General features: G+C 39.9%; 1 protein-coding gene across 3 annotated transcripts in view; it reads left to right on the top strand.

Annotated features, from left to right (window-relative positions):
- The window catches only part of ELMOD1 (ELMO domain containing 1), an 87,503-nt gene that overhangs the window by 16,026 nt on the left and 48,527 nt on the right, over positions 1-22,950 (top strand). For 2 of the 3 annotated variants that reach the window (XM_018059846.1, XM_018059844.1), the window contains exon 2: positions 7,244-7,345. Coding sequence is in view for 2 of the 3 variants with exons in the window: in XM_018059844.1 (XP_017915333.1) it covers positions 7,329-7,345 (17 nt within the window). In the remaining variant the exon portion in view is untranslated. Of the gene's footprint in view, positions 1-2,283; positions 2,406-7,243; positions 7,346-22,950 lie in introns of all 3 variants that reach the window. The other variant, XM_018059845.1, reaches the window with a different exon arrangement.

Below are 22,950 nucleotides of genomic sequence, written 5' to 3'. Positions count from 1 at the left end.
GCAAGAACACTGGAGTGGCTTGCCATTTCCTTCCCCAATGCATGGAAGTGAAAAGTGAAAGTGAAGTTGCTCAGTCGTGTCTGACTCTCTGCGACCTCATAGACTGCAGCCTACCAGGCTCTTCTGTCCATGGGACTCTCCAGGCAAGAGTCCTGGAGTGGGTTGCCATTGCCTTTTCTGCTCATTGAGCACTACACTAGGTCATATTGAATGTTTTCCCCTCCATACATTGTGTATAATATATTCTTGCTTCTAGGATTTTGCATGTGCTATTTGGGGGAACCCCCGAACCCTATATCTAAGGTAAGCAGCTCTTACATTCACTGTCACAGCACCCATTTTTACTTATAATATTGTGGTTAAGTACCAATTTGTTTTTGTATTGATACACCATCTTCTCTCTTCCTTAAGACTGTTGGGTCTGGAAGATGGAATTCATACCTCTTGTTCACCCTGTATCCTTAGTGCCTAACTCTGTGTTTAGAGCATAGTAGGCACTAACATAGAGAAGGCAATGGCACCCCACTCTAGTACTCATGCCTAAAAAATCCCATGGACAGAGGAGCCTGGTAGGCTGCAGTCCATGTGGTCGCTAAGAGTCGGACACGACTGAGCGACTTCACTTTGACTTTTCACTTTCATGCATTGGAGAAGGAAATGGCAACCCACTCCAGTGTTCTTGCCTGGAGAATCCCAGGGGCGGCAAAGCCTGGTGGGCTGCTGTCTATGGGGTAGCACAGAGTCGGACATGACTGAAGTGACTTAGCAGCAGCAGGCAGTAACATATTGTAATAATTTTTTAAAATAGCTTTAGATTCAGAGAAGCATTACAAAGATACTATAGAGTTTCCTTGTACTTGTGCCCAGTTTCCTCTGTTGTTAATTGTGTGTGTGTGTGTGTGTGTGTGTGCATATGTGCTCAATTGTGTCCAACTCTTTGTGACCCCATGGACTGTAGGCTGCCATGCTCCTTTGCCCATGGAATTTTTCAGGCAAGAATTCCAGAGCAGGTTGCCATTTCCTTCTCCAGAGGATCTTCCTGACCCAGGGATCTAACCCACATCTCTTGCATCTTCTTCATTGGCAGGCAGATTCTTTCCCAGCTGAGCCATTACTCAGCCACAAAAAGGAACAAATCTGGGCCATTTTTAGTGAGGTGAATGGATCTAGAGTCTGTCATACAGACTAAAGTAAGTCAGAAAAAGATAAATATCATATAATATCATATGTTAACATATATGTGTGAAATCTAGGAAAAAGGGTAGAGATGAACCTATTTGCAAGGCAGGAATAGAGACGCAGATGTAGAGAATGGAGGTGTGGAAACGGGAGGGTGGAACAAATTGGGAGGAGTAGCACTGACAGACATACACTCCCTGTGTAAACAGATAGCGGGGGAGGCTGCTGTAGAGCACAGGGAGCTCAGTTTGGTGCACTCTGATGACCTAGAGGGGTGAGATGGGGGCAGTACAAGGGGGAGGGGATGTATGTGTGCACATAGCTGATTCACTTTGTTGTATAAAACAAAGAAACTAAAACAACATTGTGAAGCAATCATACTCTAATTTTTTAAAATCTTATATTAATATGTTACATTTGTCACAACTAATGGACAGATTCTGATCCCTGTTCACTAAAATCTCTGCTTATTCAGATTTCCCTAGTTTTAACTTAATGTCCTTTTTCTGTCCTAGGATCTGATCCTTGATACCACATTGTATTTAATAATCATAACTCCATAGGCATCTCTTGACTGAGACAGCTCCTCAGACTTTCCTTGTTTTTGATCTTGAGAGTTTTGAGCAATACTGGTTATTTCCTGGTATATCCCTCATTAAGTATTTGTCTGATGTTTTTATCATGATTAATCTGGGTTTAAAGGAGGAAAACCACAGAGGTAAATTGCTGTTATTTTTCTTTTTTTAAAGGATTTAATTTTTGTCCCTCCAAATCTGAAATATACTGATGCTCCAAGAAAGTGCAAAGTTTTATCAGTTTTGTCAAAGATAAACATCACTGGTTAACAACTTTCATATATTCACAGACCTCATCTTCAATACTATGACATACTTTCTGACAATCACACTGCCTCGATTTTATATCTTTGTAGTTTCCTATTCACCCAGCATCCCAAACACTGAGTCTCACATTCAGAGACATCAAGGCCTTCCTAAGCCCAACCCTATTCCAAACACATATTTTAAGTACCTAGCCGAAGCTTTGTACATAGCTCACAGATCTCAGCTGTTCAACCCCCACAACTTCTGCATCCTAACTCCACAGGGTATTGACCACAAGTCACAAGTCCATGGAGAAAGTCCTACGTCATGTATCCTTTTGTCTGAATCTGGACATCTAGAAGCTGGACCAAAACTCTTAGGATTCCTTGAAGGTAGCCAGACAAGGTCAGTATGTCACTCTGGACTGAGCAGACCAGCACCTGAGAGAAGGGATGACCATCTCCCTTGTGGGTCCAGCAAATTTGTGGTTTTGGGCTGCATTTCTTAAAGTACGATTTCATTACATTATATCAAGGGTATATACTGTCAACATGAATTATCACTGTAATATTAATCTTTATCATCCACCCAAGTTAATATTTGTCTGCTTTCTCAATTGTAAACTTACTTACTTCTCCTCTTTCCATAGTGTACTCAGGAAGTCACTACAGGCATACCTCAGAGATTTTGCGGGCCTGTTTCTAAACCAATGCAATTAAGTGAATTGTAAGAATTTTTTGGTTTGCCAGTACATATACACATTATGTTTAAACTATACTGTAGTCTATTAAGTGTACAATGGCATTATGTCTAAAAAATGTACATGCCTAATCATTAATATATTTATTGCTAAAAATGCTGGCTATCATCTGAGCCTTCTGTAAGTCATAATCTTTTTTCTGGTGGACTGTCTTACCTTGATGTTGATGGCTGCCAACTGATCACGGTGGTGGTTACTAAAGATGACGGTATCAATTTCTTAAGACAACAGCAAAGTTTGGTGAATCAATTGACTCTCTCATGAACAATTTCTCGGTAGTGTTTGATGGCATTTTACCCACAGAAGAACTTCTTTCAAAATTGAAGTCAATCTCTCCAACCCTGCTTCTTCTTTATCAACTAAGTTTATGTAATAATCTAAATCCATTGTTGTCATTTCAATAATCTTCGCAGCATCTTCACCAGGAGTTGATTCCTTCCCAAGAAACCACTTTCTTTGCAACTTCTCACCTGGTCAAGTTTTATGAGATTGCAGCAATTCAGTCATAGCCTCAGACTCCACTTCTAATTCTAGTTCTCTTACTGTTCCCACCATATTTGCAGTTACTTCTTCCACTGGAATCTTCAGCCCCTCAAAGTCATCCATGAAAGTTGGAATCAAATTCTTCCAAAACCCTGTTCATCGTGAATGTTCTTAGTAACATCTGGAATGGTGAATCCTTTCCAAAAAATTTTCAATTGACTTTGCCCAGATCCATTAGAGGAATCAGCATCTATGGCGGCTATAGTGTTACTAACATATTTCTTAGATATTAAGACTTAAAAGTTGGAGTGCCTCCTTGACCCATGGGCTACAGGATGGATGTTGTGTTAGCAAGCATGAGAACAGTATAGATCTCATTGTATATCTCCATCAGTGCTCGTGGGTGACCAGGTGTATTGAGTAGTAATATATTTAAAGGAATCCTTTTTTCTAGCAAAAGTTCCCAACAGTGGACTTAAAAGAGTCAGTAAACCGTGTTGTAAGGAGATGTGCTATCATCCAGGCTTTGTTGTCCCACTTGTAGAGCACAGGAATAGTAGATCTAGCCGAATTCATAAGGACCCTAGGATTTTCTGAATGATACATGAGCATTAACTTTAAGGTCACCAGCTGCATTGGCCCTTAACAAGAGAGTCAGCCTGTCTTTTGAAATTTTGAAGTCAGGCAATAACTTCTCCTCTTCATTTCTGAAAGTCCTAGATGGCATCTTCCAATAGAAGACTGTTCTGTCTACATTGAAAAACTGCTTCATGAAGCCACATTCATGAGTTACCTTAAGCTCCATACTTTTAAAAGACACAAAAGTACAAAGAACAGTATACAGTCCCACCACTCAAAATGAACACATTTACCATTTATTTTGCTTTTTAACAAATAAAATATTTAAAAGATTGGAGGCCATTATCTCACTCCCCAATCCTAAAACCCTCCCTCTTCTCAGAAGCAACCGCAATCTTAAGTTGACACATAACATTTTTTTTCATGCATAAAATATTTACAGAAATTGCTGTGTATTAAAATACTGGCAAAACTCCCAACAAACAAAAGTGTAGCCACCAGATGGCTTCAAAAGTTCTACCAGACATTTAGAGAAGACTTAATATCTATCCTTCTTAAACTGCTCCAAAAAATTGCAGAGGAAGAAATTCTTCTGATTCATTTGATTAACTCACCATGATACCAAAACCAGACAAAGATATCACACAAAAAGAAAATTAAAGCCAGTATCACTGATGAACATAGTTTCAAAAAGCTTAAGAAATTAGCAGATTGAATCCAACAATACACTAAAAGGATCATTTACCATACTCAAGTGGGATTTATCTCAGGGATGCAAGTAGCCATAAATCAATCAATGTGATATACCATATTAACAAATTAAAGAATAAAAATTGTACTATTGAGAGGGGCAAGAGACAAGATGGTGGAATCTTAAGAGAGAAAAATGGATTCAGACTATACTACAAAGCTACAGTCATCAAAACAGTGTGGTGCTGTCAGAAAAAACAAATCAGTGGAGCAGGATGGAAAGCCCAGAAATAAATGCACACACCTATGGTCAATTAATCTCTGACTAAGAAGACGTTGAAGGCAGGGAAGAGAAGGGGACAACAGAGGATGGGATGGTTGGATAGCATCACTGACTCAATGGAGATGAGTTTGGGTAAACTCTGGGAGTTGGTGATGTACAGGGAGGCCTGGCATGCTGCAGTAGTTCATGGGGTTGCGGGGAGTCAGACACAACTGAGTGACTGAACTGAACTAAACTGAAAGAGGTGAAAATATATGCTGGAGATAATATTGTCTCTTTAATAAGTGGTGCTGGGAAAACTGGACAACTGCATGCAAAAGAATGCAAGTAGAACATTCTCTAACACCGTATATGAAAATAAACTCTAAATGGATTAAAATCCTAAGTTAAGGCCAGATACTATAAAACTCTTAGACGAAAACATAGGCAAAGCATCCCTTGGCATAAATTGCAGCAAGGTCTTTTTTATCCACCACGTAGAATACTGAAAATAAAAACTAAGCAAATGGGACCTAATTAAATTCAAAAACATTTGGACAACAAAGGTAACCATAAATGAATTGAAGACAGCCCACCAAATGGGAGAAAATATTTGCAAATGAAGTGACAACAAGGGATTAATCTCCAAAATCTACAAACAGCTCATGCAGCTCAATAAAAAAACAAACAAATAGCCCAATCAAAAATGGGCAGATGAGCTAAATAAACATTTCTCCAGAGAAGACATACAGATGGCCAAAAAACACATGAAAAGATGTTCAACATTGCTAGTTATTCATGAAATATAAATCAAAAATACAATGAGGTATCACCTCAAACTGGTCAGAATGGCCATTATCAAAAAGTTTACAAACAGTAAATGCTGGCATGAGTGTGGAGAAAAGGTAAATCTTGTCTACAGTTGATGGAAAAATAAATTGCTATAGCCACTGTGGAAAACAATATGTAGCATTCTTTAAAAACTAAAAATATTACTACCATATGACCCAGCAATTCCACTCCAGAGTATGTTCCCAAAAGATATGAAAGCAATAATTTGTAAAGATATATGCACTCAATATCATAGCAGATTATTTACAGTTGCCAATATATGGAAGCAACCAAAGTGTCCATCAACAGATGAGTGGGTAAAAAAGGATGTGGTGTATATACACAATGGAATACTACTCAGCCATAAAAATGAACAGAATTTTGCTATTTGCAACTTGGAGGGTGTTACGCTAACTGAAATAAGTGAATACCATACTGCATGATATCTCTTATATATGGAACATTAAAAAATAAAACCAACTAGTAAGTAGAACATAAGAGAAACATATTCAGATATAGAGAACATACTAGTAGTTACCTGTAGGGAGAGGGATGAGGGAAGAGCAAGAGAGAAGTAGGGGATTGAGAGAGATTAATATAAACTACTATGTATATAACAAGCTATGAGGATATATTGTATAGAACAGGGAATATATTGAATATTTTACAATAAGTATAAATGGAATATAACTTTTAAAAATTACGAATCACTATGTTGTACATCTGAAACTTATGTAATATTGTAAGTCATCTATACTTCAACTTGAGAAGAGACTGGCTTTTGTTTAGGCTGTTTCCACATTCCTAGGCTGTTGTAGTTGGTAATTGTGTCTCTACTGAAAGCCACTTGTCCACACATTTAGTTTCTTGCCTTGTCTTTGTTGCAAATAATGTTGTTTTTCTCTTTTTCATTGAGGTAACTTCATTCTGCTGTTGCTCTCAGCCCCTCTCTCTTCTCTATATGTTTCTTCATATCTCATCCCAATTTACTGCTTTGTAGGCAGCTGCTAGTGTCCTTCCTTGTTGGAAGAAGACCATTACCTTGATATTGTGGATTTTGTGAAAGTGTGTTGTAAACTGACATGTATGAAAGAAATATATAATTTCACCATTTTATTTAGAGTGCCCTCCAGAGATGGGGTTAGGGACGTATTATTCATTTGTTTGGAGTACTTGCTTTTTATCAGCTTTTTTTTTTTTTTTAGCTTAAAAAAACATCACCAGTTGCTTCTAGTTATTTTTTGAGTTATACTTCTGAAAGGTTGAGGCTACCAGATTTAAGACCATCAGATATCTGGAAATCAGAATAGTTAATTTATTGGTTTTCGTTTTATCTTTCGTATAAATACTGTTCTTCAAGATATAGGAACAGTATCCAAAATAGATGAAAAGTTTACTATTGAAGAGATTGCTCATGAAACTAACAATTTCTCCAGCAAGTGACTTGAAAGACATTGTATAATTATAAAGTGAAAGGCTTTAGCTTTAATCTCCACCCATTGAATTGCATTGCTGTGTGGTCAGTTTGGTTGTTAAAGTTTTGGGTACATAGCACCTTATCTGCTTACTAAGATTAGCAGAAGTTTGGGGTTTGATTTTTCTAGCCCCATTAACAATATATCTAATTTCTTCCCACAGTTTACATTTACTTTGACAAAGGCAAATTTGGAGACAATTACTTAAGAACAGTTTGTATAACATCTGGATAATCAAAATAGTCACAATGAAGCACTTCCTGAGGTGAGTATTTATGGTTTCCTGGATGAGCCCTGTGAAATGGAGAGATTTCCTTAACAATTAGTATAGTATTTCTGTTCAGCATTTGTGATCCTATAAGCAGGTCTCTTTGGATTGCATGAAATAGCATTCTATTTTGGCTAAGAATAATTTGGCCATAGAGTTCCTTCTGCTAACTTTATATGCATACTGATGCTAAGATAGAACACTTGCAAATAGAAAATTACAAGAGATTACAAGAGCACTTGCAAATAGGAGATTACAAGAGAATATAGGCACAAAAGCATGGGGCAGGTATAGTTGGATGCTTTGTGTTTATAAAGCCCAAAGGTTTAGGTTTGAGGAATTAGTAGTCAAGGAATCAGTATAATTTGTATAGAATCATTTTCTTTGAAAAAAGTAATTTTGAATATAGATTTTGGTTGGCCGGCCAATCCATACAAGCATTTTCAAATCTTCATTTTTGGAGAAAAATATATATTCTAAGCTTTTGCTTTTCCTGCTTCAGTGATGCCTCTGAAATCTGCATTAATTTTTGGTTCCCTGAATATTTTGTCGAATAGGGTGCCATATATGTTTGTGTATTTTAGAATGATCTTGTTTTGTTTTGAAAGCCATTTAGTTGGACATATGGTCATAATTATTTTTAAGAGTATTGACTGTCATTCACAGTTCTATAAATAAAATGCTCAGAGAAATTTTACTTTAAATTAAAATATGACAAAGTTAATTTGATCCTGAATGTTACAAAATAAAACACACCTTCTACAATATTGAGTTTCTTTCCTGCAAGATGGTGACCTACCTATATTTCATATTCTCATCCCTTGTTCTGGCTATTTTCTCTAAGAAAATAATTAGTTGGCTTATTTCTTTTAGGAAATGATTTAATTCTTTCAGTAGATGCAATTTAAGATTTTCTTTTTCCCACTGGTTTTCATTGCATTGTTATTTCTGGAGCACCTAAATCATTTGTGTGGAATTCACTATGTTTTGGTGTGGCTACTGGTGTTTATCCAATCTTAGAATTGTGAAAACCTCTCAGAAGGTTAGAATTAAATTATTTACATATATTAGCATTTATTTTGTTGTACAGAATGTTCCTCAACCTGTTTATATTAGATGTGTAAAAAGATAGTATTTGAAAAATCATCGGGACATTTACCATCAAAGGATTTAACTCATACATTTTTGGTTGCCATGGCAATTAACTGATCCGTTTACACATTCATGAAAAATTAGTAACTGTAAATCTCCCTTGAATGTAAATGTGGTATTTTTTAGTTGTAGAATCATATTAACAGAGAGCTTTAGTATTGGTTGAAGATTAGGAGTTCCTTTTGTAGATGGGGGACGGGGGGGGGGAGAGTAGTGGTGAAGCATGTACCAAGCCTTGAACTACTGAATTTCTTCTTCAGTGTTTTATTTGTTTTAAAAAACTTAAGTGGCCTCACAACCAGCCATTTAAAGAGAAATAGCATTTGTTTCTATTAGTTTATGTTAAATTGCATAGGTATAGAGATTATATTTTTAATATTAATTTGTATTTGATGATTTAAAACCGATACAGTGGAAAATCTACCACTCTAATTTCACACAGAGCAGCACCAAGGGTGATGGAACTGGCATATCCCAATCAGTGATGTGTTCTGATACAAATTGTTCTCTTTTAACTTGGCACACTTGTTTTATAAACATGACTTAACATTGAAACTGAAGCTAGGATAATAAGCTACACATCAAGAAAGAAATGAGGATTTTCTCATTAATCCTTGGTTTTGAAATAACAAAAGGAAACTCAATCATTATTTCCTCCTAGTTGATTATTGCTTTTGACTTTAATTTTTGTTTTTAATTCTTTTTATTAAGTTATAACTTGTGTGTATTCATTATATGTTAATGTTTGTGGGATTTGGAGGAATAAGAGGGCAAGAAGCAAGAATCCTACATCACAGGCTCTATCAGATCATTTAGATTCCCTTCTGTTCCCTGTGGTCCGTTCCTACAGATGCTGGACAATTTGGCAATCTTTTCATTGGAACCAAAGAGAAAGTTACATAAATATAACTTGAACAAATCATGTGTTAATTCCTGAGCTCAGCAAATATATTATGCAGAATAAGGTGCTGACTTTCACTGAGGAGAATCAGCGTCATTTAAAAGCCCACAGAGTGATTCATCGACTTCTGAGTTACTCTAGAATGAGCAGTTTCTGAGGTCATGTACAGCCTCAGAAGAAATGAAGTTAATCTTAAAGAAACCAAGTGTGGGGAAAAAATGAATTTTAATCCATATTTAAGGTACATGGAACCCACACTCTTCTCTGTGACTACCTGCTACCATCACGTATGTTAATGGTGTAACTACTCAAAGCTTAAGGGAATAGAAAAACATTACATGAGATATTAGAAATAAATGCTATAGGATTAATACACCCAGCTGAAGGGTGTGTTTTAAATTGACATTAGATATGGGATATTGGATAAGTACCCCATAGTCACTCAATATTACTTTAGCCATGATCTACATTAAAAAACACAGGGAATAAAAGTGAGAAGAAAGTGTGTCTATGTGTGATCAGAAAGAGGGGACACTTGAGTCTGAAATAGAACTGAAGTTTAGAGTTTAGTTTATTTAATATATTTCATTAATTTCAATTCAATTGATGTTTATAATAGAGAGGACCTAACACTTATATTAAGATCTTTTCCTTTACTAGAATTTAGTTATTGAGATTATATATATTTAAGATCACTGGAACATTACTAATTTTGAATTTTTCTAATAAAGGGGATGTTAGAAGTCACCCCATATAGATAATTGCTTCCAACTATTTCAGCCTCAAGATCTCAGTTTCTTGGCATGGACCTTACTGCTTACTTTTCCTTCCTTAGGCAGAAGAGAGGAAAATGAAAACATCTGCCAACCTCAAACCTCCATGGGAGAAACTGAGATATAGAGCAGACTTGTACCCAAATCCTGGCTGTGAAACAGCAGAGGGAAAAACAATATTTCAGTAGTATGATTAGTAGATATAGGCTTCCAGTTCACAAAAATATCTGTAAATGGGGTTTTAGAAGTCATTCACACTTGGTTAATATCTTCATCCACTGATTGAATTAGTAAGCAAGCGTTTAGTACTACTAAAAATTCCAGTACTGTGCCACATTTTAACTTTTATTTTCTCTTCATAACAATTGTAATAAAATAGGGATTAATACTTCATTTTATAGCACAGGGCAAAAAGTTTAGCAGAGTTAAAAACAAACTCGTGCAAAGCACACAGGTATTGAATGCACGCCTATCTGACTTCAAAGTTCTTTTTCTCTTAATTTTTGTATCATGTTACTCCCTTAACTGTATACCTGTTGTGAGGCATTCTGGGTGATACAAAAGTGAATATGAGGTGGCCCCTTCCCTAAACTAACATACCACTTGGTAACGAGATAAAGCCACACTTACAAAATTAAGGTGTAAGAAGGAATGTGATTGGTGACATGCTGCAGCTATTTTGTGACAGGAATATTCAGGGAAGGCTTCACTGAGTTGATGTTGAAGGAAAGAGATAGAGGATGTAATAGATGGAGAGGGTGCTATGAGCAAAGCCTAAGGAAGTCTGACCAGCTGCCACAAGCATCATGTGGTCAAGGTTTATTGGAGGTAAATCCTGTTTAGTGTCAGTACAAGATAAGGTGCAAAGATAAATTTGGGGGCAGTTCTTGGACACCTTTGGAAGTATGGCATAAAACAGCCCAGAAGCATGGTAATACTTTTACCAAGAAATAATATGGACCTTAAAGGAAAAAATGAACCTGAAAGTGAAAGTTAGTCACTCAGTCACGTCCGACTCTTTTGTGACGCCATGGACTGTAGCCCACCAGGCTCCTCTGTCCATGGAATTCTCCAGGCAAGAATGCTAGAGTGAGTTGGTTGCCATTTCCTTCTTCAGGGGATCTTCCCAACCCTAGGATTGAACCTGGGTCTCCTGCATTGCAGGTGGATTCTTTACTGTTTGAGCCACTAGGGAAGCCCTTATAGAAAAATATGTCAGACCAAAAAAAAAATCTTTTTCCCTTGTAACATATGTCTAACTTTATCTTAGAGCCAGATATCTAGTCCATTCCTTCCATTATGAGTAGCTTGTGCACAGTCACACAGCTCATAGTTTTATTGAGGCTGGATTTGAAGTCAGACTTCAGACACTCCTATTTAATTGGGTAGCATTTCCACTGCTTTTGAAGGGCTGAAGGTGCAGGGTCATGTAGTTCTTCCAGAATCTGACTAGCCTCGCTTGAGACTTTAACTGAGCTTATTTTTTGGATGTTTAAGCAAAGTCCTGAAAAAATGGTAGATTTATGGTGCATCTGAATACCTTTCTCATTGTAGACTGGCATTTTTAGCCATAGTTCTCTTTTTTTTAAGGATGCATACATACATACCACATATGTATATACATACATAAATATACATATGTATAATATATATACATCTGTATGTATGTATATATATTATATATAGACCCATACAGAGGTATACATGTTTACACATATATATTTCAAATTATTTTGTTTCCTGTATTAAAACAAAGTATCCATACCCTTGTTGAAATATGTTAACCTGAATAGTTTTCTAGGCAGTTTCCTATAGGTGATCTCACCAGAGCTTGCCATGACATATTTTTTGAACCTGCAATATTTGTTCTCCTGCCCTGTCTGTTTCCTTTCCCAGGTTAGGGAAGTTTTCAACTCTTACGTCTTCAGATATATTCTCTGTCCCTTTCTCTTTTCTCTTCCTGGGACCCATATAATGTGAATGTTAGTATACTTGATGTGGTTGCAGAGATCTCTTAAACTGGCCTCATTTGTTTTTCTTCTCTGTTTAGCTTCAGTGATATCCACTACTGTGTTTCCAGCTCACTGATCTGTTCCTGTGTCTCATCTAAGCTGCTGCTGCTAAGGGTTCTCAGTCGTGTCTGACTCTGTGTGACCCCAGAGACGGCAGCCCACCAGGCTCCCGTCCTGGGATTCTCCAGGCAAGAATACTGGCGTGGGTTGCCATTTCCTTCTCCAGTACATGAAAGTGAAAAGTGAAAGTGAAGTCACTCAGTCGTGTCCAACTCTTTGCGACCCCATGGACTGTAGCCTACCAGGCTCCTCTGTCCATGGGATTTTCCAGGCAAGAGTACTGGAGTGGGTTGCCATTGCCTTCTCCCTCATCTAAGCTGCTGTTGATTCTTTCTAGAGCATTTCTTATTTCAGTTATTGTATTCTTCACCTCTGTCTGCTTCTTCTTAATATTTTCTAAATCTTATTAAAAAATTCTAATTTCTTACTCTGTTCATCCAATCTTCTGCCAAGTTCTTTGAACATCTTTAAAGTCATGAACTTTACCTCTTTATCAGGTAGAATGTCTATCTCTACTTCACCTAGTTCTTCTTCTGGGGTTTTATCTTGTTCCTTGGGAAGATATTTCTCTGTCATCTCGTTTTGCCTGATTTGCTGTTTTAATTTTAATTTTAATTTTTTTAGTATACATTTGTTTTAATTGAAGGCTAATTACTTTACAATATTGTATTGGTTTTGCCATACGTTGACATGAATCCATCACAGGTGTACACATGTTCCCCATCCTGAACCCCCCTCCCAACTCCCTCCCCATCTCATCCCTCTGGGTCATCCCAGTGCACCAGCCCCGAGTACTCTGTCTCATGCATTGAACCTGGACTGGCGATCTGTTTCACATATGATAATATACATGTTTCAATACCATTCTCCCAAATCATCCCTCCCTCACCCTCTCCCACAGAGTCCAAAAGACTGTTCTATACATCTGTGTCTCTTTTGCTGTTTCGCATACAGGGATCGTTACCATCCCTCTAAATTCCATATATATGCGTTAGTATACTGTATTGGTGTTTTTCTTTCTGGCTTACTTCACTCTGTATAATAGGCTCCAGTTTCTGCTGTTTTTATTTGTATGTATTTGGTAGGTTAGTTTTGTTTTCTGACCTTGGAGAAGTGGTCTTTCATAGGCGATGTCTTATGTATCCCAGCAGTACACTCACCTCTTATCACCAGAGCTCTGTGCTCTTGGGGTGGCCCCTATGTGGACTACATGCATCCTTCTACTGTGTGTGTGTTAGTTGCTTAGTCGTGTCTGACTCTTTGCAACGCCATAGACTGTAGCCCACCAGGCCCCTCCGTCCATAGGATTCTCCAGGCAAGAACATCAGAGTGGGCTGCCATTTCCTTCCCCAAAAGGAACTATAGAAAGAAAGAAAGTGAAGTCGCTCAGTCGTGTCCAACTCTTTGTGACCCCATGGACTGCAGCCTACCAGGCTCCTCCATCCATGGAATTTTCCAGGCAAGAGTACTGGAGTGGGTTGCCATTTCCTTCTCCACCTTCTACAGTAGTGGGCTGAATACTGTAGATGGTCTGGTTGGCATGGCTGTTCTTACCCCTCACCCCCACCCCTGCCTTGCTCAGTTGGTTGCAAAGCCTGCTTTGTGCAGAAGCTGCTGGCAGCTGGGGGCAGGGATGGGTCACAAGACAGCTCAGTATAGCACTTTGGGGATTCCAGAGGCTAGTGTTGGCCCTCTTGTGGGTTGACCTGGGATCTAGGACAAGTGTCTGTGGGGCTGGGGGTCTTTGATCAAATGTTGGCCTGTTGATGGGCAGAGCCTGTTCATTACATGGCCCACTGCATGGCCTGGAGTGTCCCCAAATAGTTTCAGCTCATTGGTGATTGGGGCTGGATCCCACAATGACTGGCTGAGGGGTCCAAAATGTCTTAGAACTGGTATCCTATCAGCTTTGGGTAGGCAGAGCCAGGTTCTGGGTGTTCCAGCTGCACAGCCCTGGGCGTCCTGGAGCCGATGTAGGGTGGTGTCTGTGTGTTGCTGGGTGAGGCCAACTCCTGACACAGCTGGCTGCAGGGTCTGGGGTGTCCCAAAGCTTATGTAAGCCCACTAGTGATCTAGGGGCTGAATCCTAGGATGCCTGGCTGAGAGGTCTTAGAACTGGTGTTGGCCTGCTGTTGGGTAGGCTGGGTTGTGACATGTTAGGCTGTGGGGGTACTGCTGTGGTCCTGGAAGTGATATCTGTCTCCTGGTGGGTGAGCCCTGGTCCTAGGGTCTCAGGCTGTAGGACATGGGGTCCTGGAACTGGTTTCAGTGTGCTGGTAGGTAGGGCTGAGGCCCTGGGGTCCTAGGGCTAGTCCCGTTGCCCTGGTGTGTGAGGCCAGGTCCTGGGCCCTCTGGTGGGCAGGGGGTCTTAAGGCAGGAGTCCTGTTGGTAGATGGGACTGTGTTCCTACCCAGCTGGTTGCTTGGCTTAAGGTATCCCAGTACTGGTGCTGACAGGCCGGTGGGTAGGGCCAGGTCCCAGAGCTAATAGGTCCCAGGGAGGATTCTAAAATGGCGCTTGGCGGCACACCTGTCCCTGTGGTAGCACACACTGCTCACAGTGGCTGCTGCCAGTGTCTGTGTCCCCAGGGTGAGCTCCAGTTGCCTCCTGCCTCTCCAAAAGGCTCTCCAAGATCAGCAGGTAGGTCTGACCCAGGCTCCTTTCAAATGACTGCTTCTGCCCTCTAGTTACCAGAGCATGTGAGATTTTGTGTTGTTGTTGAGTCACTGAGTCATGTCTGACTCTTTGGGATTCCATGGACTGTAGCCTACCAGGCTCCTCTGTCCATGGGAATTTCCAGGCAAGAATACTGGACTGATTGCCATTTTCTTCTCAGAGATCTTCCTGACCTAGAAATCAAACTGGCATCTCCTGCATTAGCAGGCAGATTCTTTACCACCGAGCCACCAGGGAAGCCCCGTGAGATTTTGTGTGCACCATTTAACAGTGACATCTTTTTTCCTACAGCTCTCCAGGTCCCCTGACTGGCCTTCAGACCTTAACCTTTTGGTGACTCATCTTCCTGGTGCAGGATCCCCAGACTGGGGAGTCTAATGTTGGGCTTGAACTCTGTTCCTGTGGACACCCTCTGCAGTTGTGATTGTTCTCTCATTTGTGGCTCACCTACCCAGGAGTCTGACTGTGCTTCATCTCCACCCCTCCTACCTGTCTTGTTGTAGTTCCTTCTTTATATCTTTAGTTGTAGAAGATCTTTTCTGAAGATCTTTTCTGCTAGTCTTCTGGTCTTTCTTATCAACTATTGCTCTGTAAATAGTTACAAGTTTGGTGTGCCATGAAGGAGGTGAGCAAACAGTCTTCCTACTCTGCCATCTTGGTCAGTCCCCTTGTCTAAATGCTTCCTAAATGCCAAAGTATAATGTGTTTGCTGATTCCCTTATAAATAGACTAGTAAATATGTTGTCCAAGTAGGAAAAAAAACCTGAATTTTAAAAATAAATCTTATAAAATGTGTGGATTTAACATTGTTTTTAATTGAATAGTGATCTCATTAGTAATTTAAGAGAAGTTAATGTCTCTTTTCTTAGAAAGGAAAAGAATAAACCATTAATTTATTATTTCAGTTGTACCACAGTCAGCTATTGCTCTTTAATCCCTCATATAAAATGTCCCTGGAATTAAAAAATAGTGCTCTTTAATATAGCAATAGCATTTGGAATAATGTCTATTCGTGATAGATTTATACCCACTACTTTTAGAAGGCAGCATGTCTCTTCAGATAAAGAATGATGGAAAAGAGCGGGGGATGGACTTCCTTGCTGGTCCTGTGGCTGGGACGCTGTGCTTCTACTGCAGGGCATGCAGGTTCCATCCCTGGTCAGGGAACTAAGATCCCACATGCCACAAGGCCAAAAAAAAAAAAAACCAAGAATGATGGAATTCCATCCAAGTGGCTGCACACTGCCTCACTGCTGCTCAGTGTAGGGGAAATAATCTTGTTTCTCTCAGTTCAGTTCAGTTCAGTCGCTCAGTCATGTCTGACTCTTTGCGACCCCATGAATCGCAGTACGCCAGGCCCCCCCTGTCCATCACCAACTCCCAGAGTTCACTCAGACTCATGTCTATCAAGTTGGTGATGTCATCCAGCCATCTCATCCTTTGTCGTCCCCTTCTCCTCCTGCCCCCAATCCCTCCCAGCATCAGAGTCTTTTCCAATGAGTCAACTCTTTGCATGAGGTGGCCAAAGTATTGGAGTTTCAGCTTCAACATCAGTCCTTCCAATGAACACCCAGGACTGATCTCCTTTAGGATGGACTGGTTGGACCTCCTTGCAGTCCAAGGGGCTCTCAAGAGTCTTCTCCAACACCACAGTTCAAAAGCATCAATTCTTTGGCGCTCAGCTTTCTTCACAGTCCAAGTCTCACATCCATACATGACCACTGGAAAAACCACAGCCTTGACTAGACGGACCTTTGTTGGCAACGTAATGTCTCTGCTTTTGAATATGCTATCTAGGTTGGTCATAACTTTCCTTCCAAGGAGTAAGCGTCTTTTAATTTCATGGCTGCAGTCACCATCTGCAGTGATTTTGGAGCCCAAAAAAATTAAGTCTGACACTGTTTCCACTGTTTCCCCATCTATTTCCCATGAAGTGATGGGACCAGATGCCATGATCTTCGTTTCTGAATGTTGAGCTTTAAGCCAACTTTTTCACACTCCTCTTTCACTTTCATCAAGAGGCTTTTGAGTTCCTCTTCACTTTCTGCCATAGGGTGGTATCATCTGGATATCTGAGGTTATTGATAGAGGCCCACAAATGGTTTATTTGTATGATTTCACATTTCTAATTCATGTATCAAGTCCTCCAGAGCATCTTTTCCTATAGATTATCATTATTTAGAAGGGCCCATTTACTATGCCAAAAACCTGTTGACAAGTTAATTTCCAGCTGACTGCCAGTGCTCCTTGGGGAAGGAAATGGCAACCCACTCCAGTATTCTTGCCTGGAGAATCCCAGGGATGGGGGAGCCTGGTGGGCTGCCATCTATGGAGTCGCACAGAGTCGGACACGACTGAAGTGACTTAGCAGCAGCAGCAGCAGCCAGTGCTCCTAATTGGGAACTTCAATAGAGCAACTAAAAATGTTTTAAATGTCATTTCAGAAAGTAAATATGATGTTGGAAACATTTAGTAGTCTGCTGTTCTTTATGGCCATTCAGATGAAAAGTATTTTGTTTAATAAAGTTGTTTTGATCCAAGAATTGTGATTATTTTGTATGTGTCTTTCCTCACCAGTAGTGTACTTCTTGTTTATTATAGGACTCCTTCAAGCAAGAATTAACTTTCAGTAGCAAATTCATTGAAACTATTCAAAATAAGCTACTTTTCTCTTCCTGTTTCAAAAGAAGATATCAGAATCACAAATTTAAGATGACAGAGTAGCGTACAGGTACCCACAGCCCCACCCCACAAGCAGACTACCTGGTCCTAGGTACATGTCCTATTTTCAGGCCTTATCACTGCTGAATGGATTCCTCTAACAAAGATGCACAAGACAGGAGCTCACTTTTATTTGGTAGAGATATGATTCATTTTGAATAATTTACATTGGGTGGCTATTCTTGTGCAAACTAGAGGATCAATGTTAAATGATAAAAGTGATCATTTTTGCCTTATGGAAGGACATTGCTGTGAATTCCACCATATACTTCACTCTGCAGTGTATTAGTAAACAACAGTAACAGAAAATGTTGGAAACAGAACATGCGTAAGTAGCTCTTGTTTATGTATTCATTTTTCTCTCCTGGACAGGGACATGAACCCTGGGCCCTGTATAAGTAGCTGTATAAGACTGTATAAGTAGCTCTTATGTTAAATCAGGTTCTTCCAGTGCTTAAGCAAGGCATTCATCTTTGAAACTGCAGTAGCTCCTTTTGGAACATGATCAAAAAGCTGTGATTGAAAAAAGAGAAACAAACACAAAAAACCTGCTATCTGTACATATAGTTGTTAAAAATAGGAGATGGTGGGAATTCCCTGACAGTCCAGTGGTTAGGACTCTGTGCTTTCAGTGTGGGCCTTGGTTCAATCCCTGGGCAGAGAACTATGATCCAGCAAGCTATGCAGCGTGGCAAACAAACAAACACACAGAAAAGCACACACATATAAAAGAACAGGAGATGTGACAGTATTTTCTTTTTTTAGTCTTGAGAATTTGATTGTTAAGTTCCTATAAAATATAGCAGATCTTTACAGTAGTGATTTGAGAATCTTCCATAAGAACTAAGAAAACCTAGGATAGTGTTAAGAAAAATAAAAGCAAACTATTTTCCTAAATAAAACTAAGACTGTTGGTTTGATGATTCAAGTTAGGAGATAACAACACAAGCTGTGCTTTAAACCCTCTGAACATAGGGTTCAGGTGGTAGAGTATATGGCAGTAATTCTTCTAAGAATAGGAACAGAAGGATAGGATTAAAGAAAGCAAATGGGATCTGCCACACAGGTATATATATATATTTTTTAATTTTTATTTTTACTTTATTTTACAATACTGTATTGGTTTTGCCATACATTGACATGAATCCACCACGGGTGTACATGCGTTCCCAAACATGAATCCCCCTCTCTCCTCCCTCCCCATAACATCTCTCTGGGTCATCACCATGCACCAGCCCCAAGCATGCTGTATCCTGCATCGGACATAGACTGGTGATTCGATTCTTACATGATAGTATACATGTTTCAATGCCATTCTCCCAAATCATCCCACCCTCTCCGTCTCCCTCAGAGTCCAAAAGTCCGTTATACACTTGTGTCTTTTTTGCTGTCTTGCTTACGGGGTCATCATTGCCATCTTTCTAAATTCCATATATATGTGTTAGTATACTGTATTGGTGTTTTTCTTTCTGGCTTACTTCACTCTGTATAATCGGCTCCAGTTTCATCCATCTCATCAGAACTGATTCAAATGTATTCTTTTTAACAGTTGAGTAATACTCCATTGTGTCTATGTACCACAGCTTTCTTATCCATTCATCTGCTGATGGACATCTAGGTTGTTTCCATGTCCTGGCTATTATAAACAGTGCTGCGATGAACATTGGGGTACATGTGTCTCTTTCAATTCTGGTTTCCTCGGTGTGTATGCCCAGCAGTGGGACTGCTGGGTCATAAGGTAGTTCTATTTGCAATTTTTTAAGGAATCTCCACACTGTTCTCCATAGTGGCTGTCCCACCAACAGTGTAGGAGGGTTCCCTTTTCTCCACACCCTCTCCAGCATTTCTTGCTTGCAGATTTTTGGATCGCAGCCATTCTGACTGGTGTGAAGTGGTACCTCATTGTGGTTTTGATTTGCATTTCTCTAATAATGAGTGATGTTGAGCATCTTTTCATGTGTTTGTTAGCCATCCGTATGTCTTCTTTGGAGAAATGTCTATTTAGTTCTTTGACCCATTTTTTGATTGGGTCGTTTATTTTTCTGAAATTGAGCTGCAGGAGTTGCTTGTATATTTTTGAGATTAGTTGTTTGTCAGTTGCTTCATTTGCTATTATTTTCTCCCATTCAGAAGGCTGTCTTTTCACCTTGCTTATATTTTCCTTTGTTGTGCAGAAGCTTTTAAGTTTAATTAGATCCCATTTGTTTATTTTTGCTTTTATTTCCAGAATTCTGGGAGGTGGATCATAGAGGATCCTGCTGTGATTTATGTTGGAGAGTGTTTCGCCTATGTTCTCCTCTAGGAGTTTTATAGTTTCTGATCTTACATTTAGATCTTTAATCCATTTTGAGTTTATTTTTGTGTGCGGTGTTAGAAAGTGATCTAGTTTCATTCTTTTACAAGTGGTTGACCAGTTTTCCCAGCACCACTTGTTAAAGAGATTGCCTTTACTCCATTGTATATTCTTGCCTCCTTTGTCAAAGATAAGGTGTGTGGATTTATCTCGGCTTTCTATTTTGTTCCGTTGATCTTGAGATGCCTTCACTCCAAGCAGGCGGTCAGAAAGGAGATAAAAGAAGGAAAAGCACTATAAATCCAAAAGTTCCTATTCCTACACACAGAATGGAAAGGGACACACCTTTCTCCCTTTTTCCTTCCTCCCTTTCTTTCTTTTTTCCTAAACCAACTACTGATTAGCTTAAGAGCATTTAAAGATCCACTTCTTAAATTGCTTCCTTTTCAGGATAAACATGACAAACCACTTTAACATTCTTCCCAAATATTTAATTATTTTTGTTTTTTCTCTGGACCTTAAGCAGTTTTTTCACAAACTTTACAATTAATGCACTTAAATAGATTCAGACATTTAAGGAATGACCTACTGGTAGGTGGCATTTGATGATGAAGAACAGCCATCCTGAGGTGCTCATATGGAGGTTTTGCTGATCTGGTCCTTTCATGAGGAAACAACTTGGGTACTTGTTCTTATCAAAATAAGGCTTCCAAATTAAGAGGTAGCACTGATGTTTCCTTCTCTGACCATGCCTTATGATCTAAATGCAAAATAAATAGTACCTGGCAAAACATAGTTTGATCTGATGATTGACTGGAAAATACCTCGCATAGAAAGAAAGTACAGTGCCTACCATAACAAGCTGGTTGCTTAATGAAATATTTGTAGGCATGTTGGCCAATTAGAAAAACAAGGGGGAAAAATCAAAATATATCCTGAATAGTATTGATAAATAGCATAATTGCACTATCAGCCCAGAAATTATGAAAGGGTAAGGAAGCAGTGTATAAAAGTCAGTGCCTGTAATGCAGCAGACCCAGGTTCAATCTCTGGATCTGGAAGATCCCCTGGAGAAGGGAATGGATACCTACTCCAATACTGTTGCCTGGAGAATTAATGAACAGAGAAGTCTGACTGACTACAGCCCGTGTAGTCACAGAGTCAGACACAACTGAGTGACTAACACTTTCACAACTGAAAGGAGCATTTCTCTTTCATGATTTGTGATATTCTTCCTGTGACTGTGATATACTTTACAGAGCAGTGAGCCCTAAGAAATGAGGGATCAAAAAAAAAAAAAGAAATGAGGGATCATCTTTAACCCCTTATTGTGGGTTTCCACCAGATTTTGTCATCTTTGACAGTGTGAATATCCTCAGGGGAACTGAAAGAAAGAAATGCATAGAACATGATATCTTTTCTCTCCTTTTGTGTAATACTATCTGATGCAAAATAATTCCCCAAGCATTTTCTTCTCATGTGCAAGGAGGCCAGTGAGAGAAATTATAGATGGGCTATAAGTCACTCTACATCTGACTGCTTCCTACCACCTAGAAGGACACCTCTAGGTCTCAAGCCACATCTTTGTATAGATCTGAGTTGGTGGTGGACAGGGAGGCCTGGCGTGCTCTGATTCAAGGGGTCGCAAAGAGTCGGACATGACTGAGCGACTGAACTGAACTGATGAAGAATTTGCATGGGAAAAATTTTCTGCAGTTTAATTTAATTGGCTTGTACTGTACCTAAACAGTAATTAGAACCTTTTCTCTAGGAAGATTTAGTACTACAAGAACCTGATTATTATGCATTCCTAATGTATAGACTTAAAGAGGTTTCATCTGAGTAGCCAGCCCACATGCTAGACAAACTTTACAGGAAGTTGCACATGGGTACCATAAGGGCAGATATCATGGAAAGCTTTATTTTTAACTTAGTAATAGGATTAATACTGTTCATGGGGTTCTCAAGGCAAGAATACTGAAGTGGCTTGCCATTCCCTTCTCCAGTGGACCACATTCTGTCAGGCCTCTCCACCATGACCCGCCCATCTTGGGTTGCACCGTAGGCATGGCTTGGTTTCACTGAGTTAGACAAGGCTGTGGTCCTAGTGTGATAAAATTGACTAGCTTTCTGTGAGTATGGTTTCAGTGTGTCTGCCCTCTGATGCCCTCTTGCAACACTTACCAGCTTACTTGGGTTTCTCTTACCTTGGCGTGGGGTATCTCTTCACGGCTGCTCCAGCAAAGCGCAGACGCTGCTCCTTACCTTGCATGAGGGGTATCTCCTTACCGCCACTGTTCCTAACCTTCAATGTGGGATAGCTCGTCTAGGCCCTCCTGTGCTCTGCAGCCACCACTCCTAGGGTGGCTCCTCCCAGCTGCCACCCCTGGCCTCGGTCTCGGGGTGGCTCCTCAAGGTCACCGCCCCTGGCCTCGGGCGCGAGATGTCTCCTCCCGGCCCCTGCCCCTGACCTCGGACGCAGGGTAGCTCCTCTTGGCCGTTCCTGCGCCGTTGCAGCCTGGCACTCTAGGCTGCTGCCCCTGACCTCGAACATAGGGTAGCTCCTCTGGGCCGTGCTTAGTGAGCCAGCTCGCAGCCTCCTGTGCTTGCCAACATCCGCTGGAGCATGGAAAAAGCAAGAGAGTTTCAGAAAAACATCTATTTCTGCTTTATTGATTATGCCAAAGCCTTTGACTGTGTGGATCACAATAAACTGGAAAATTCTGAAAGAGATGGGAATACCAGACCACCTAACCTGCCTCTTGAGAAATCTATATGCAGGTCAGGAAGCAACAGTTAGAACTGGACATGGAACAACAGACTGGTTCCAAAATAGAAAAAGGAGTACGTCAAGGCTGTATATTGTCACCCTGCTTATTTAACTTCTATGCAGAGTACATCATGAGAAATGCTGGACTAGAAGAAACACAAGCTGGAATCAAGATTACTGGGAGAAATATCAATAACCTCAGATATGCAGATGACACCACCCTTATGGCAGAAAGTCAAGAGGA

The sequence above is a fragment of the Capra hircus genome, chromosome 15 (assembly GCF_001704415.2).
Source record: "Capra hircus breed San Clemente chromosome 15, ASM170441v1, whole genome shotgun sequence".
Classification (NCBI taxonomy): domain Eukaryota; kingdom Metazoa; phylum Chordata; class Mammalia; order Artiodactyla; family Bovidae; genus Capra; species Capra hircus.
Note: the sequence above shows the minus strand (reverse complement) of the source record. Positions and strands in the feature narration are given on the sequence as shown.